The following is a 13,832-nucleotide window of genomic DNA, read 5'->3' on the forward strand; positions in this document are numbered from 1 at the left end:
CTTTCACCGGAACATACGTCTGGAAGGACACGACCTGCCACTGACCGTTCCTCAACACTTTCTACTTCCTATTCTACCCATACCATTTTAGAGAAGGAACTGATGTCATTTAATCACGCCCTGTTGTGTGCGTATGTCAACAGCCAATCCATCGTTGCTCACCTCGACGAACTGAAGATGATATTTGAAGACAGTCCAATTCATATTGCTGCTGTAAGCGAGAGTTGGCTCCGTAGTTCGATTCCCGCAAGCATGGTTGACATATCGGGCTATGATATTCACAGGCATGATCGGACGAACAGACGGGGTGGTGGGATCGCCCTATATTGTAAATCAATGCTCAAGAGTAAAGTTGTTCACACGTCTACTCCTGCTGTAAAAACGGCTCCTGAATATATGTTCGTAGAGGTGCTTGTCAATTCTGTAAAAGTACTTGTAGGAGTAGTATATAGGCCTCCTGACGCAGTGCGAGACTTCCATGACTTAGCGCAGTGCGAGACTTCCATGACTTAGAAGACAGCTTACTGAGACTGCTACCATCATACGAGCACGTGATACTTTTTGGGGACTTTAACATCAATTTATTAACTCTGAACAACGACGCCTCACGACTACAAAATATTTTTAAATCGTGTGACATGACTATATTACCCCTTAAACCCACCCACCATGTCCATACTTCCACTATTTCCGCTGATACATTCATAGACCTAGTAATAACAAATAACCCTCAAAAAATCCTTCACCACGGTCAAGTATCTGTTCCTGACATATCTAAACATGACCTCATATACTTAGCATACTCTCTTCGCGTGCCGAAGTACCGACCGAAATATGTAACGTTTAGAGACTTTAAAAGGATGAATTTAATACAACTGAGACAAGATGCACAACTCTGCCCCTGGAATGACATAATGATGAAGAGTGACAATGACGAGAAAGTGGAAATATTTAATTCACATTTACATGAATTGTACAACAAACATGCACCAAAGCGTTCTGTGAGAGTAACACGTCCACCCTGCCCTTGGCTGACTGCTGATGTTAAGACTATGATGAAAGAACGAGACGCACTACACCGACGCTATAAGCAGACTCAACTAGCTGACGTACATGAGCAGTACCGTGTTCTTCGAAACCGAATTAAGCTTGTAATTCGTAACAAGAAATTTAATTATTTCCAGCATTTAAACAAAAACATTAACACTGGTTCCACATGGCGACAACTTCGGTCACTGGGTATTGGCAAACCACTTGCGAAGCATACTGATCCCGAGGTGTCCCTTGATGAGCTAAATACATATTTCTCCACGGAACGTCTAACTCCTGACACAATGACAGTACAAAACACCATTGACAATATATTAAGGCAACAATCCCCAGTCCGTCCTGCATTCGAATTTGATATCGTTACAGAACATGAAGTAAGAAGGGAAGTTAATTCAATAAAATCTCACGCAACAGGTGCTGACGAAATTCCCATTTCATTTGTGAATTACATAATCGACATAATACTGCCCATTTTTACGCATTTACTTAATACCTGCATTACTTCAGGCAAAATCCCAATTAAATGGAAAGATGCACTCATTGTGCCTGTCCCAAAAATCTCTCCTGCAAGCAATGCATCTGACTACCGACCTGTCTGCATCCTCACAGCACTTTCTAAGGTTCTGGAGAAGATAATGCATAAACAAATTGTTAAATACTTGGAAAAACATTCTGTACTTGATCCCTTACAGTCTGGTTTTAAGAAAGGACACAGTACTGCAACTACACTAATCAAAATCACGGATGACATTAGACGGGCTATGGACGAACGAAAACTGACTATACTTATCCTTCTAGACTTTAGCAGTGCGTTTGACACTGTAAATATAGACATACTGTTAGCTAAGTTACAAAAACTTCACATGGCTCATTCTGCTATTCAGCTCTTGGGCTCATACCTCAAAAATAGACGACAGCAAGTTGTATCAAACATGAAGACTACAGAATGGAGGACTAAGCTATCTGGCGTTCCCCAAGGGTCTATTCTTGGACCTCTTTTATTCTTAATCTATATTAATGACATTTCTTCTCATCTGAACGACTGCAACTATCATCTTTATGCCGACAATCTTCAGATATACTCACACTTTAAGGTCCCTGACATTGACAAAGCAATCCACCATATGAACTCGACTTTAAATTCAATTAGCTCGTATGCTAAAGATAACTGCCTATTAATTAACCCGAAGAAAATGCAACCAATCATAATAGGACAATCTAGACTTTTAAATACGCTAAACGTCATACAGCAGCCTAACCTCATGCTCTGTGGTGAAGCTATACCTTTTCAGAAGTCTGTAAAAAACCTAGGCGTTGTCATGAATGACACATTAAACTGGAATGACCATATAACAAGTGTCTGCAAAAAAGTATATGCATCTCTTCACCCCCTAAAAATGAAACAATCCATTCTTCCACACAGCATGAAAATAAAACTTATTCAAACCCTCATTTTTCCAATAATTTATTACTGTGATGTCGTATTAACCGATGCAACTGCAGAACAAACTATGAAACTTCAAAGGGCAATGAACTCTTGCATACGATTTATATTTTCTTTGAACTTTAGGACACATATTTCCCCTTATTATGAGAAGCTATCCTGGCTGAAAATTGATCATCTAAGGAATTTACATACTGCGACACTAATTTTTCGACTTCTGAACGAATCTACACCTGAATACCTATCCTCACATTTTAACTTCCTCTCATCTTTCCATGAACATAATACCAGATCGACTTCTACCCTTATGATACCTGTTAATCATTCATCTGTATACAGCCACTCTTTCCAAGTGTCTGGGGCAAGGCTATGGAACACACTCCCTGTCAGTATACGTAATAGCACTTCAACAGTCTCATTTAAACGGTCTTGTCGAGATTTCCTCTTAAATACGTGACCAGCTTGTATGAATGTTAGTGTGTATGAGTGCAATTATGATTTAGAACTATTGTTAGGTGATGTAGATGTAGATAGGCTAGATAATATTAATCATTAAAAATAACAATTATAATCTATTATAATATTACTCCATAAATTTAAGTAGCTCCTAGGGTTTGCTAATGTTATTTTACTAAAGTATGTGATTATGTACTGCACGTAGTGGTTAAGTGTAAGAGAGGGCCGTGAGCCCTAACTTCGCCACATACAAAGGCATAAAATAAATACAGTAAAACCTCGTTAATTCGAAGTCGTTGGGACTCAAAAATCGGACTTCGAATTATGTGATTTCGAATTAACCGCCAATTCGCAATTCAGAAGTACCAACCCTTGCCGCGTTACAAAATATTCTAAGGCCCGTTATAGGATGCAGTTAACCTTGATTCACAGTTTATACCTTTCAAATGCCATGAAAAAAGAACTATTTCCTAAATGTATCCAAGAAGGTGCAATTACAGTATTCAAATAATGCACTCGGATATCTCACTGGTAAACATAACCTCACGCATCGAAAGAAAGAAAAAAAACGATTCAAAGACGAGGAGAAATTTATGCTGGCTCCCATGTGCAAGTGCTTTATTAATTAAAGTACTATACAGTACGCACTTTAGATGCCTTGTATTTACACAGAAAGTAACCGATGCTCTTAAAATCGAACTTTCCTATGACTATCCCCGGACGATTTCCCGCCATGGCACTTCTCTCGCACTTGAGAAATGTAAACACTTGCAGCGTCACAAAGTAATCTAAGACCCATTAATACATGCAATCACCTCGATTCACAGTTTAAACCTTTCAAATGCCATGGAAAAAACTATTTCCGAAATGTATCCAACAAGGTGCATTTACAATGTTCAAATAATGCACTTGGATAAATCACTGACAAACATAACCTCACGCAACGAAAGAAAAAAAATCGCACAGTTCAAAGACGAGGATAAATTATGCCGGTTCCCCTGTGCAAATGCATTATTTTTGGATTTCTGTACGGTTTGCATTTTTAGATGCTTTGTACTGGCATGGAAAGTGCCCGACGCCCTTAAAACATTGTATCTTATCGAATTCTCCTATGGCGAGGCGATAAAGTATCTCGCATCCATGTGCACTACTATGACCCCCATCCCTCACCCTTGAACGATTTCCCGGCTGGCAATTTCTCCTTTAGAACCATAAGACCGTTTGGGCTCGCATTAAAATAAAGCAATGCAGTTTCACCGGCAATGAAAGTATTGTTCGGTGCGTACGAATTTATTATATGAGCCACGTTTTTTCGTCAACTGTTGGTATCGCCAGTGTTCGCGGATTCTGTTTTCCCGCACACTGCCTGTTGGGTGATATTACGGAGTTCCTTAAAAGGTTGAATACAAAAGAATTCCGATTTCATTCAACTTAGCAATCATGAAGCGCACTGTAGACCCACCGAAGTGAGTGTAAATGCGGAAAGCTACCCCTCCACGTTTCGGAACGCGCGTTCTATTATGACGCGCAGCGGATAAATTTCGAGTTGAAATTACTCTGTAACGTACTATTGTTTTAAAATGTAAAGGCAGTTTCGAATTAAAAGTCTAAATCTCGGTAATGGGGCCGACATTGTACTTCGAATTACGATTTAACCGTATTTCGAATTAAACAATTGAAATAACATGCAAAACTGTATCTCATGTTTCCGGGAACGAGAGCTTCTTCGAATTAGGCGGGATTTTGAATTAACCGATTTCGAATTATCGAGGTTCTACTGTAAAATAAATAAATAAATAAATAAATATTTTATTTATGTTTTTGTGTGACAGGTACACTCAAAGTATTGGCAGGCAAGTGATTCCACAGTCAACAATGTGACTTGAATGGGTTAATAGGTTTTCAATATAAGAAATGCGGACAACTTAGAGGATTTTCAAAAATGTACACCAACGACTATTTGCATGCGATAACCCGCGGATCAAGCCAACTAACTAAACAGGACTTTTGTATCTAATGTAACCAGTCCTCACCTTTCTTCCGAGATGATAGCCGGCGCAGGAGGAGCGGCAGGTTCTGAGCTCGGTGCCGGCGGTTGCTCAGCTGTTGCTCCACTTGTGCTGGGACCAGCAGTAGCATCATCATCTTCATCTTCAGAGTACCAATCGTAGGGGTCATAACCTTCCTGTCCTGGCTTAGGGCGTGGTTCCTTAGGCTACAGAATTACATCATTTATAATTAGCCGTGTACAGAAATGTGAACACAAGAGTTAGGATAGAGAAACAAACAATGTGTCAACAAAAAGAGAAGGAAAAAAAAAAAAAAAGGGATAAATTTCTGGTCAATTTAACCAAAGTTCCCCACAAAAGAAAGCTTGCTGTCCAGTGAAGTTTAGTTACCTTATCTTTACGAGATTTCTTTCTTCTCTTTTGCTGGCCCTCCCCATCACTATCATCATCAGTTGCTGTGTCAGCCGTGGCATTGCCACTGCGACGTCTCTTCTTCTCCTTCTCCAGGACTTTCTTGAAGTAGGCAAACTGCACTAATTCTATCGCAGCTTGTGCATCTTCAAGGTCGATAGTTCGAGAAAGTCGAGCTTTGGCATGGGCGGTTGAAAGCCGAATTAAAGTTTCTAATGTTCGGGCAGTTACAGGCTGGGTCTAAAAGGAAAGAAACCATACTTAAATACAAGAGAATCTAATATTTTGTTATGGGCATAAAGAATGGAACCTAGGAAAGGAAGAACACAAAAAACAATTAACACAATGATTTGCTAGGGAAGGGGTTCCCAATTTGTTTTGACTGACGAAATGCTTTACTGTGGACCCTAATATCATGACACACATCATATGGTGAGGGGCTCCAAATACCAGGTGAGTCCGCTGCGCCTGACTTCTCTTGTTAGGCATCCCAATGAACATCAATGGTGGTGAGATGGTTCATTCTCCTTTACCGTACACCAAGAAACAGTTGTCCGTAACCACTTACTGCACCATCAACTTTGCAAAAAAGATTTATGTTTCTTCCCATTCCTAGCCCTTTCCTATCCCTTCATCACCGTAAGACCTATCTGTGTTGATTCAACGTTAAGAAAAAAAAAAAGTATCCGGCAGGTATTTACACAATGCATCAAACTGTCAAATGATTGTGTAAAAAGTATGTGCCAATTATGAGCTTGCATTTGTGAAGTGGAAGTAGTTGTCCATCTAATACGCTTTCCGCCAAATTGCTGGCTGGAGTCGCCGTGGTGTCATAGTTAAGTGGGGTGCTGCTAATACAACTGAATTTGTAGATGGATTTGAATCCCACTTGAGCCTGATAATTTTATACACATTTTGTACTTTGAGATCATCCACTATGCCAATGTATCTGAATACCCTCATGTCATGGTATAGGCGCTGTGCGTTCTGTCTTGCTTCACCATAGATGAGGAGCATGTCAACATATTCATCTATTGAATACACAGCAAAGAAATGACCAGCACTGCTAGACTACACCAAGTGTAAGGCCAGTACACACTGAACACACATGCTGCATGCTATTGGTCGAATGTGGCACGAATGGCCTTGTATTTGATTCTCAAAGCGAAATGTGAAAAAAAAAAAAATACTTAGCGCTCGTGGGATCTGAACCCACTTACCAAAGACACATGAGTCAGCACATCTGTGATTAGTCCATGGCATCACGGTGCCTGTTGCCTCGAGCTCATCAGAAAGCGTACTTGGTGTAAAACTACTTTCTGCTTCATGAACTCGCACGTTTTCTAACAGCATGCCATCGCGTTTAGCGTTAATTTCATATCCAATCAAAAACTTATAATTAGACTACTTTTTACATAAGCATGTGACAGTTTGATGTATTGTGTAAATATCTGTTGCACAATGTTTTTGCAAAAGTCTTGTTATGATGACACAGTGAGTGTTTGAAGGTGATTACAGCTTGGTATACACCATTGACATTCGTTGGGATGATGACGATGGTTTTACTTAAAGGAGCCTAACATCTAGGTCATCGGCCTCTAATGGTACAAAATGAGAAAAAATGCAATGACAATTTAAAAGTCCAAAACTCATCCACTGACCGGAATTCAAAATGTGATGAAGAATGAATGGATAAATATGAATTTAAAATAATCAGCGGATCCAACTCACAATATTGAAAGTTAAAAATAATTCCAAAATTAATCCACTGACTAGAATTAAAAGGAAAAAGACGATGAAAATGATTATGAATTTAAAACAATCAGTAGAATCCCAGAAACGATTTAACAATAGTATACTGTCGAAGGGGCTGCTTCCAAAGCGCAATCCTGAATTGACGATTCTTGTTGTCTAAACAGCATCAAAATCCAACAACAGCCTGTCATGGTATTTAACGCTAGGAAAGTAAGAACCATGGTATTTCTCATGTAGCAGTACCAATCATGAATGTTCCACACATTGTGGTACTACTTCCAGGTAAAATAATATGCACAGGCAATGTAGACCCACGGTGTTTCTCACATTACGGCGCCACTCATAGACAATGCAAACCCATGGTGTGTCTCACATAGTGGGTACTAATCACAGGCAATGCAGACCCACGGTGCCACCAATATAGTGGTATTATGGGTACCATACTGTGAGAGACACACACACACACACACACACACACACACCCACGCACACAGAGGGAGAGAGAGAGAGAGATACTACTAATCACAAACCTATTGTGTACTGGTACCTAACATAATAGTACTATTCACAAGTAAAGGTGACCCACAGTGTTCCTCGCATGATGGTACTAAATACAAGTAGTCGCATGGTTCTGATTCAATCATCCTTTGGTCGCCCCTTTTAGTTGCCTCTTACGACAGCCATGGGATACTGTGGGGGTATTCTTCATCTGCATCCCCCACCCACAGGGGGCTCGCTGGGATGCCTAACAACAGAAAGAGTCAGGCACAATGGACTGACCCGGTATACAAGTGGCTGCTACTTCTGCTGACCGGATAGTTCAAATTCGCAAGAATAAAATTACACTTCCACACTCAAACTGGACCCATATTGTCTATATTTAGATCTTTTATCAGCTGTATCAGAGTTACTGCTGTATTCAAACACAAGAAATTATTGTCCACGATTTGATGTAGATGTTCCAAAATCACTTTTGGAATCACTAACATAATTAGAAATACCTAATTCACTGTCACTCAGTAAATAACTGGACTGCATATAATTCATCACAAATATCAGTATCTGTTAGCAGCGGCATGCGCTGTGGCATGTTAGCATCGGATTAGCTCTACATTTCAGATTTTATTGTGTTAACTCCTTGCTGATGGGACCGAGTCTACTCGTGTTTGGCTGGCTGAACGTTGATGGTGGGTCTCGAATTAACTTTTGTTCATGAGACTTGTACATTCGGTGACATGTTAAAAATTTTGAAACTAGCTAGTGGTCAAGGTTGATAGAATCTTAGTGTGGAAGGTTTTGTTCATTCCATGGTACCTTTCCTTTTCGTTCTTCTTCTGTTTTATGATTCATTTTCACTCTTGACTCGGCTCCATAATCAGGGGACTCAGGACGGTCAAGTAGACAGTTAGTGGTGGTGATTATTGTTTTAAGAAGAAGTACAAATAGGTAACCATCATCTATATAACACTAATCAGACAGAAAAAATGGAAGGGGTCCGACAGTTCGAAAAATGAAGGTATTGCCCAAAGGAAGACAAGGGCCACGAAGGGCATAACAAAAGATTCCCCAGGCCTAGAGTGCTTTAATACCGTAGGGGTCAGTAAAGAACAAGAGATGACCAAGGGAGGTCGGACAGGAGAGATGCAATTGAGGAGAGCCTGGCACAAGTAAGTGTAAGCAATGCCAGGGCTCAGCTAAGGGCCCTGTGGCCGCCAACACACACTCCCTAGTACATAGCCCTTGAGGCCCCTTTTAGTCACCTCTTACAACAGGTAGGTGATACCGTGGGTGTTATTCTACTGCCCCCACCTACAGGGGGTGGTAAGTGGATAACAGAACATTATAGTTATTGATGGTTCCTCTCATGAGAAAATATTATCTGTAACTGAGGCCTCCGCCATATGATAGAGGCATTGCGACTGAAAATATTCAAGTTTTTACTCACGGACCAGAGGCTGAGCCTCGCTACACTGCAAACCAGAACAGACAGGATAACATGCTCATTTGTACCTTCCATTTCACTTTATCATTAACTTTAAGCAATATTTTATTGTATATTCCATAATTTTAATCTTAATGTCATTTTAATTGAAAGTGTTTTACTGAAGATGACTCATAGAGAGTTGAAACATGTCTAATTAACACTCCTTTTATAAGATGCTACTATTGTACTGACTTATGTACTATTTTAATCACTTACCGATCATCCTGCCTTTATTAAATTTGTGGCAGTACAGGGAATCGAACCCAGGCAACTGAGGACGAGAGCTAAATAATGCTTACCATTAGTCTATGGAGGCAGACAGAAAGGGGGTGTGTTGTTCAACCACACAGCATGTTCTGAGTTGTCAATGGAGAGATGCCATGGCATACATCAGCAGATGTATAAGTTTAAGTGAAGTTTTTAAACATAGGAAAGATCATAATATGAAGATGAAATTGGAATTCAAGAGAACAATTTGGTTATTATTACGAGTAATGAACTTCATCCCGGTTCCGTAGTGACTAAATATCCTAGTTACACTTTTATTCTCTGTGAAGAAATTTATGGGTCTCAAAACTTGAGATAGGGTAGTTCACGGGAGATTATGGGAGAATACTGGAAAAAATGAGTGCAACTGGACTAGACAAAAGAGTGACAGAATGTGTGGCTATATTTCTAAAAAAAGTTTCAGAGAATTAGAGTAGGTGAAGCTCTATCTGACCCTGTAATAATTAAGAGCAGAACTCCCCATGTGTGTTGGGTATTCAGCCCGAAGGCTGGTTTGATCCTCTGCAGCTCCGTCAACAGCCGTCATAAATAACCTAGGCGACACTGAAGAGGCGTACTAGGGAAATGAGGAGTGAGGTAGTTTCCCCAAGACAGTATTATTGGACCTTTATGTTTTCTTATATATAAAAATGATATGAGTAAAGGAAATTACCTCGATAATGTTGTGAGATGGACAGCAGGCAATGCTATGATAAACAGGGTTAAAAGTTAGGTTGTGAGTTTCACAATTAGGAAAAGTCCTCTCTGTTTTAATTACTGCATTGATGGGGTGAAAGTTCCTTTTGGGGATCATTGTAAGTACATAGGTGTTAATATAAAGATGTAAAGGAGAGGGCATGTAAGTCTCTGGTAAGACCCCAACCAGAATATGGTTCCAGCAGGATTACTTGATTCAAGAACTGGAAAAAATCCCAAGAAAAGCAGCTTAATTTATTCTGGGTGACTTCGGACAAAAGAGTAGCGTAACAAAAATGCTGCAGAGTTTGGATTGGGAAGACTTGGGAGAAAGGAGACGAGCTGCTCAACTAGCTGGAAAATTTATAATGCCCTATAAGTGGTATGTTCCAAGCTATCAGTGGAGAGATGGCATGGAATGACATTAGTACACGAATAAGTTTGAGTGGTGTATTTAAAAGTAGGAAAGATCACAATATGAAGATAGAGTTGGAATTCAAGAGGACAAATTGGGGCAATATTTGTTTATAGGCAGGGGAGTTAGTGATTGGAATATTTTACCAAGGGAGATGTTCAATAAATTTCCTATTTCTTTGCAATCATTTAAGAAAAGGCTAGGAAAATAATAGATACGGAATCTGCCACCTGACTGACTGTCCTAAATGCAGATCAGTAGTGACTGATTGAACTTCACTCCATTCCAGAAGCATGACAAACAAACAGCATTTGACAGTCTTCATAATTTTAAAGCATTCTTCCAGCCGATCAATAGTTGTGGTAAACACGGTTGGACCCACACCTGTTACAACTAGATTTGTCCTACAATAAGACTGAATCAATGAACATTTCGAGCATGGATTTTTATTCCAATTGCTGATTGTATTTTACCTCATTTGAGTTTAATTGTGAATCTAAGCAGAACCTATCGTTTTATCGCATCAATCATCAAAAAACCATTTTGTCCTCTGCCACAATTCTCCCATATGGATCGATCATGGGAAAGAAAAAATACCCAAAAGTTTTTTAATTTAAGGAGACAGCTCAATACTCCAGCATATAATAGTGACAACCTGTTATGCGAGAACAGTGTTCTCCCTAGGACCTTTTTACAGACCGCCCAGCTAACATAACGTAGATATGTGCTAGTTACTTACTGTTAATACATATTTGAGTCATTTGGTGTTCCAAATCAAAATTTAAATACTGTAAAATGCATACACCCAGCGTCAGTGGGTAGGGTCTGACACATCCCACTCTGACGAGTCTAGTGTCAGACCTAAGACGAAACGCTGGTTAATAGAGCAAACGCCTGAAAAACCTTACATCTGATATGTTTTTGACATGCTCTATTGGTGAAAAATATCTAATTCCCTCCATGGGAATTTAGAATTTTCCATTCGGAATTGCTAGGCGGGCAATAATTCCATTGTGGAGATTTATCTCCCGTATGCAGTTATCAGACTGTGCCTCATATATAGGCTTCTGATAAGCTCACCTGCATACACCCAGCGTCAGTGGGTAGGGTCTGACACATCCCACTCTGACGAGTCTAGTGTCAGACCTAAGACAAAACACTGGTTAATAGAGCAAACGCCTGAAAAGCCTTACTTGACGCTTTGTAAAATTAAGGTTTATAGACAGCAGGAATGTTTTTGTGATGGATAGTCTTATTGTAAAAATACGTGGAAAAGGTATTGCCGGCAAATTTTCAACGGGTTCTAGTCGATATTATGATGCCAATTTTAAGTTAATGTTTATTAAACACTCGGAAATGTAGAATAATTGTGCAGCCGCAAGAAAATACGGCATAGGCCTAACTAAAGCCAATATTTGGCGTTAGCGTGAAGCTAAAAAAATGCGTACTGTACAAAAAATGCATTCAGTGGTCCGCAACAAGGACGTTTTAAAGAAGTCGATGATGAAATTGTGAGGTATTTGCACGAAAAACACAAGAACAGTTGGCCATACCGTGGCGCAATAAACTCGTTCGTTGACTTTCAACGTTCGTGATTACGCCTATACATCGCTAGCCGTTGAATTTGTCCGCACTCGACAAGCGGGACGTGCGTGTAGCGGTAGCCAGTTATATCTGACGCTGCGTAAAAGTAACAGTTTTATAGAAAGCAAGAATAATTTCCTGATGGATCGTTGTATTGTAGATACGCATGGAATAGGTACGGTATTGCCGGAACATTTTCAACGAGTTCTCTTCGGTATTATGATGCCAACGTTAAGTTAATGGTCCTTTAACCCGCGGAAATAAAGAATAATTGTGCAGCCGCAAAAAAATGAAATACGGCGTGACGAAATTCAATGTTCGGCGTCTAAAAATGCGCAGGCCCGTATGATTTTACAAACTTCTTTTTGAGCGTGATTTAAATTTTTTGAAGGAAAAAGTGGGGCTCATCTTGGATTCGGAGAAATACGGAACTATATTTTTTTCAGAATGAAATTAAACATACACTTTCATGTAGTATTGGATTACGAAAAATAACAAACAAGTAAGCCGTAGTATGGATATCATCTGCGGAAACGCAAGTTTTGAACAAACTTATTGCAGTTTCATACTGATTTTAAAGGGCATGAAGGGTTTTCCAACTTTTATACAAAAATCGGATATAACGACAATCCGTTATAGCGAGTAAATTTTTCGCTGTTATGAATTCTCGCTATAACGGACTTCTACTGTAGTGTAAAAGTCATGTTTTCTGTATTTTTATAGAGATGAGATATCTATTAGGTTCAACCTATTCAATACTAATTACGTGTTGATGTTACTAATAACTGTTATTCAACTTGGGACCAGTTTTGACATTTAAAATGTCATCATCAGCCATAAAATGAATCACAGATATATAAGCAACGACATAATAATCAAAACTATTGTGGATACACATTGAAATATGTTCATTAAAAATCTTTAGCCGTCCATTCACACCATGTGTTAAGATAAATCACCATAACAGAAGAGCAATGTCATAATAATTAAATCTGGCGCAGCGACATATTGAAGTATGCATATAATCTCCCACTATACTTTAATATGTAGTCTTTGTGCATCCGTTCAATACAAGGCTCCGACAGGCTTCCAAAGAATAGAGTCATATTAAACACTCACACGTGCTATGCGTCAACACGAACGTTGAGAACTTATTTGAATAACTTGGTATGTAATTTATACCTGATAAAATTTTAACACTGATGAATATGAAATCAGTTAGTGGAAAAAGACGTTAGTCTTGTGAGAAGGAGATATAAAATGTTATGTGTGGTGGGTCTGGGGGGGAAGAAAAAGATCTCTTTAGGGGAGTAGTAGGTTTAAGGTGGGTCTTGTGAACCATGTGGTGGGGGTTTGTAACGTGATAGGGTCCTGTGTATCACGCTAAATATTGACCTCTTATTCGGAAGATTAAAATACTTAAATACTTTAATTAAAAAATCAAACAGAATGTTAGTTCTTTCTGAGATTTCGTTCAGATTCGAATTGGAGTTGAAGAACTGGTCCAAGTGAATGAAGCAATTATCAGCTCAATTAAAAAAACTAACATTTACCAAAAATCGGGAGTCTACAGATTCCAATGTCAAAACTGTCAATCCTCGTACATTGGTCAAATAGGGAGGAACTTCAAAATCAGATACATGGAGCATGTTAATGCTACAAAATATAATAGATACTCGGCAGTTGGCCAGCACATTCAAGATTCAAAGCATAGCTTCAGTAACATACAAGATATAGAGGTGCTCATGAATATGAGCAAAG

At 39.3% G+C, this 13,832-nt stretch overlaps 1 protein-coding gene across 1 annotated transcript in view; it reads right to left on the reverse strand.

Moving 5' to 3' along the window:
- Mcm3 (minichromosome maintenance 3) overlaps positions 1–13,832 on the reverse strand; it is a 154,641-nt gene that overhangs the window by 6,216 nt on the left and 134,593 nt on the right. Inside the window, exons 13-14 of the mRNA XM_068225217.1 lie at positions 5,350–5,610; positions 4,984–5,165 (exon numbers count right to left, since the gene is read on the reverse strand). Coding sequence (XP_068081318.1) covers positions 4,984–5,165; positions 5,350–5,610 — 443 coding nt within the window. The remainder of the gene's footprint in view (positions 1–4,983; positions 5,166–5,349; positions 5,611–13,832) is intronic.

This window comes from Anabrus simplex, chromosome 1 (assembly GCF_040414725.1).
Source record: "Anabrus simplex isolate iqAnaSimp1 chromosome 1, ASM4041472v1, whole genome shotgun sequence".
In the NCBI taxonomy this organism is placed as follows: domain Eukaryota; kingdom Metazoa; phylum Arthropoda; class Insecta; order Orthoptera; family Tettigoniidae; genus Anabrus; species Anabrus simplex.